The sequence below is a fragment of the Rhagoletis zephyria genome, unplaced genomic scaffold (genome assembly GCF_001687245.7).
Source record: "Rhagoletis zephyria isolate East Lansing unplaced genomic scaffold, Rhagoletis_zephyria_1.1 Rzeph_scaffold_28578, whole genome shotgun sequence".
In the NCBI taxonomy this organism is placed as follows: Eukaryota; Metazoa; Arthropoda; class Insecta; order Diptera; family Tephritidae; genus Rhagoletis; species Rhagoletis zephyria.
This window is the reverse complement of record NW_016185635.1, coordinates 1-4,810: the sequence shown is the minus strand read 5'-3', so window position 1 is coordinate 4,810 and position 4,810 is coordinate 1. Positions and strand designations below refer to the sequence as shown.

General features: G+C 34.5%; 1 protein-coding gene across 1 annotated transcript; it reads right to left on the bottom strand.

Moving 5' to 3' along the window:
• Nucleotides 1-365: 365 nt before the first annotated feature.
• On the bottom strand, nt 366-1,026 carry LOC108382772 (uncharacterized). The gene is made up of 2 exons (XM_017639144.1): nt 908-1,026; nt 366-779 (listed from the first exon to the last, which is right to left on the bottom strand). The coding sequence occupies exons 1-2, from the start codon at nt 920-922 to the stop codon at nt 366-368; spliced, it is 429 nt and encodes a 142-aa protein (XP_017494633.1). The 5' UTR covers nt 923-1,026.
• Between the last annotated feature and the right edge of the window lie 3,784 nt (nt 1,027-4,810).

Sequence of the window (4,810 nt, the reverse complement as noted above, 5' to 3'; positions counted from 1 at the left end):
ATTCACTGTTCACCCATGGGTGCGGAGTCGAAGGATCTTTTCACTGGAGCGTCGTCATCCAAGCGTACAACATCTCCAAGCCAATGCAATCGATGTAGTTTTGTTTGCGCTTGACTATGCCAATGTCGTTAAAAAGCTCGTACAGCTCGTCATTCCATCTTCTTACCGACGAGTACCGAAGAATATGGAAGATGGCAGAAGAAGAAGAAATTGACTAACGTTACTTTAACGAAAACAAAAGCATATATTTTTAAGTTTTCAGCCACTTATTTATTACACTATCGATTAATGAGGTATCAAAATCACTTAAACTATGTATACATTTATAATTCTTAGTTTTAAAATGGTTGCACTTTAAAATAGTGTTAACCAAGCTGTTGTCTTCGTCCCAGATTACGTGCCACTTCAGCGCGATAACGGAAGAGGGGACGAAATACGTTAACTTCTGCGACCTCCATATCAAAGTCCACATCGACGGGTTCATCGAGTTCCGCCTGAGTCAAGGTGCGCCGCGAACGTTGATTGTGTACATTTGCTACGGTGAGAAATGGAATTGGCTGTTGCTGGACGACGATAGGTTCCAAAATCAAAAATGAATTTAAATCTTGTACTGGTACATATTGGCGCCTATGTCGTAGATTCACTTCAAGTGAATTCGGCTTTGCTGTAGTAGAGGTTACGGTAGGCCCAAGATTGTTGTTTTCATTCTCACCGGAGATGGGAAGTGAGTAGGCGAGGCCAAGCAGTGCGCATAAAATTATGTAACGAATGTTTTGACACTGTAGTGAATATGAGAAATGAGAAAGCGAGAGGGAGTTAGAGCAAGTTTGTTAAATGTACAGCCAAAATAAAGCGCCAAATATATATATTCTTTTGATACATATTTTATGTTTTTATATTCACTTACATTGTTATTGCACATTTTAAGCCTTTTTTCTTTTACTTTATTGGCACGTTATTTAATAGATTGGTGTCTTCTTACTAGGTTTTGTATTGCACTTTTGCCTATTAACAAGCTATTGTTGCAGTAGGAGCAATTGTAGCTGCCTTTTATAGTGAGGCAAGTTGTGAAAAATCGACAAGTAAGCATGAAAAGCACGCTTTCAGTAGCAATTACATTTTTACGAGTTGAATTTACTTAACAAATGCAAATTGCGAAGCTTAAAGTTTACTATTTGACGCCGTTATGCTAATGAATGGATGTTATAAAATTTATGTGAAAATCGTTTTTAATTAATAGTTAAAATTCTGCTATTAAATATTTAAGAAAATTGATAAAGTTAAAATTGCTGGCATACATATTTGTCAGCAACCTTAAATATTTTATTAATCATTAGCGCGTTCACTAAAAGTGGTAAAAAAGTGGAAAAATCTCAGCAATCTGATTGAAGTGTTAAACTTTTTATATACATATAGGTTTAGTAGTAACCATTTTATTCAGCGAACTCATTTCTTCGCCACAAAATACGCCCAATATATCCGCTTCCTCTATCTGGCTAACATCCGGCGCGCTGGTACGTTTACTTGCGCCGTCAAAAATCAGTNCGCTCAGCTCTGTTAACTTGCCGCTCAGATCTGTTAATTTTCCGCTCTCAATTTTCGATTCGAGTGGTGAGCTTCCAGAGCGATTTTGGTAGTGTTTGACAATTCACACGGCTATTCGTAATTGCTGCTTCTCTGTTTTAGACGTTCTCTGCTCTTTGCTTCCCAGTAAGAACCGTATCTGTTAGGGCTGTGGGATTATTCGATTACTCGAGCAAGTTGGTTAACCAATTATTCGGTTAATCAATTACTCGAGTAATCAAGATTTCGATTACTCAAAACGATGATTAATCGAGTTACTTGGAATATGATTACTCAAAAAAAATAATTTTGCTCGTTAATANTGATTCTTTTAAGTTTTGTGATTCATTTTGTAAAAAAATAGTGCAATTTACTTTACCCCACCGCTAGTTTGAGTAAAAAAGTGCCAGAGAACGTCTAAAACAGAGAAGCAGCAATTACGAATAGCCGTGTGAATNTATATTTTTGTTTTAATTTTTGAAAACAGAAACGTTGTTTTCAAAGTATCAAGGAACTTTAGCTACTTTATACATATGTAAAGAGTTGAAATGTTGATTACTCATTTTACTCGAAATGTTGATTAATCATAAAGCATTTTACTCAAATATTTTTGTTTTTGGTTAATCAAAAATCTTGATTACTCGAGTAACTGAACTTTTGAGTAATCATAATTTCCAATTGATCGAATAATTGAGTTATTTACTTTATGATTAATTAAAATTTTGAGTAATCAATTAATCGCACAGCCCTAGTATCTGTTAAATACACTACGCCTAGTACTAAAAACAGTTTGTGTGAGAAATTCAAAAACTTTCCATCATTTTTTTAAATTATTTATTTATTTAGTTTTCTCTTTCTTTTACATGATATACGCTATTATGTTATCATATATGTAGTTGTCTATTTTCAATAAATATATCATATTGGAATTTATTATTAAAAAAAGTTATACAAAATCTGCAACATTTATTGCTACTTTTATTTACTCGCACTTTGTCGTATGTTACAGTTGACAACATGGTTTTGCTCAATTCATAAACATCCGACAAATTACTAGCAAAATATAACTCAAATCATATGGAGGAAAACTTTAATTTCAGTTTTATTTGAACACAAAAATATATTTAAGTAAACATAAGACAAGTCATTTTTAAGTAAAAAACAAAACCGGCTTCAATTCTCATATCAAAATTTAAGATTACCGTTAATTTCTTCATGATCCCATGAACAAATCTAAACCAGTACGGGACCACTCTTGAGGTACACTCTTGAGGCAGTAGCGTACCTTTAAATAGTGCAGGCGTTAAGGTGAATTCAAGTGCATGTGCTATGTATGTAGGGTTGCCAGCCGTACTGCTTTTGGAAGTAAACGTACTCCTTTTTATTGCAATGTACTCCCTTGTACTCAAAAAAAAAAATTTCTGCAAATGTACTCCTTTATCAGCTTTGTGCTTCTTTTGTACTCCTTTTTCCAGCTAGTAATATTTTATCATATACAGGGTGTAAAATAATATCTGTTGCACAGTTTTTTTTTAAATAAAAGCGGCCTTTATAGATTTTTCGAAAAAGTAGTTTATTGTTAATTATCCACAGATTTTACTTAAATTTTATTAATTTGTTTTTAAATTTTAACCTTCATTTGGGTTTACCGGCGGTAAACACTTTGGGAGAAAAGCGCAAGTCTTCGTCGGTTACTTTATTACATATCTTCTGTAACCATAGTCTAATAATTTCCCCCATTTGTGTCCTTTATACTCCGTCTTTTGTCCAACATAAGGCCTCATACTCAGCAATCGAAAAGACTCGAAACTGGTGACTAGGAGGGCATTCATTCGACCAACCCTATACAGTTTTTTTTTTTTTTTTTTTTTATACAAAAACAGAAAAAATACACGTGAAAAAGAGGATCGTGCCGCACGTACTTATCTCCCAAAGCTGGCAAATGCAAATCAGGATTAAAATTTTAAAAACAATTAATAAAATTAAAGTAAAATATTTACAAAGTTTACAAAAAAAAAACACAAAATCTATAAAGAACCCTTTTACTTTTCAAAAAATCTGTGCGACAGTTATTATTTTGCGCGCTGTACTTGGCCATTCATATTGTGGCAAACACTACTTAGTAAGCAAAGTTAAGTGTGATAGTGAAAAGGTGTAAGCATAGCCTTAGGGGCAGGGCGCTCGGGTATAAAAATCAGAAAAATATTAAATTAATTATAAGGCTTAAATTAAAAAAATTGTCATACATTCAGGAAGAGTCTGGAATTCTTTTGTAGTTTTTAGTTTTTTAGTTGGGGAAACTTTCCTTTGCGGTCATTGAGAGCCGAATTCTACGCAAAAATACTGTGGACGCAAGTGAAAATTGTGACTTTTGGCAATTTTTCTAAGGGGTCCCGGAGGGGCCCTAGGTGGTCGGAGTAACATTTTTGTCAATGGCGGTTCATGCCCTCTCCAAAAAGGTCGGAAACGGTGCCACGTCCACTCCCCCTTCGATCACAATCTCTTTAACAATCGTCCCTACTGGAAAGCCAACCCATATAGTTATTTATTTTTCACATTTATTGTTGCTTTGAAGAAGATTTCTAAGATATCTTTGTTTGTTTGTACCTAATTAATGGTAATTTGTAACAATAAATTGCACAAAAAATTAAAACAAAAATTGTTCTCCTCTTTTATGTCATGTACTGCTTTTATTCTATCGAAAATATAAATGTACTCCTTTCTCCGTTTCAAAATCTGGCAACCCTATATGTATGTGTGTGTGAAAGTGTATGGTATAGCCTCCTATCCGCTCTGATTACGCACCTTGTTCGAGGCACATACAATTGGTGCAGTGTTGCCACAACAAGACATCTGATCATTCACAGTGTCATGTATACGGTGAATTGCAACATAGGTTTATTAAAGGGAATGTAATTTGGCCACTGAGATCGTCCGACTTGGCACCATGGGACGTAATACTGGGACGTAATACTGGGACCATTTCCAACCTTCTGGAAAAGGACACGATAGATATAGTAATAACCACTTTCAAGCAGTTTGTTAGAGATCACACAATTCTAGTAACGCCAAAGAACTTTTCGCCTTGCGAAACTGTCAGGATTACCTTGTTTTTCTATAAAAGGAAACGCTTACGGCCCACTTCCCTAATGGGGAATCAGGACTTGTTTTGACCTATGTTACATGTACTATCGATTCGAAAAAGTTACCAAATTAAAAAAATAAATAACCAAATTTGTTAAATAAA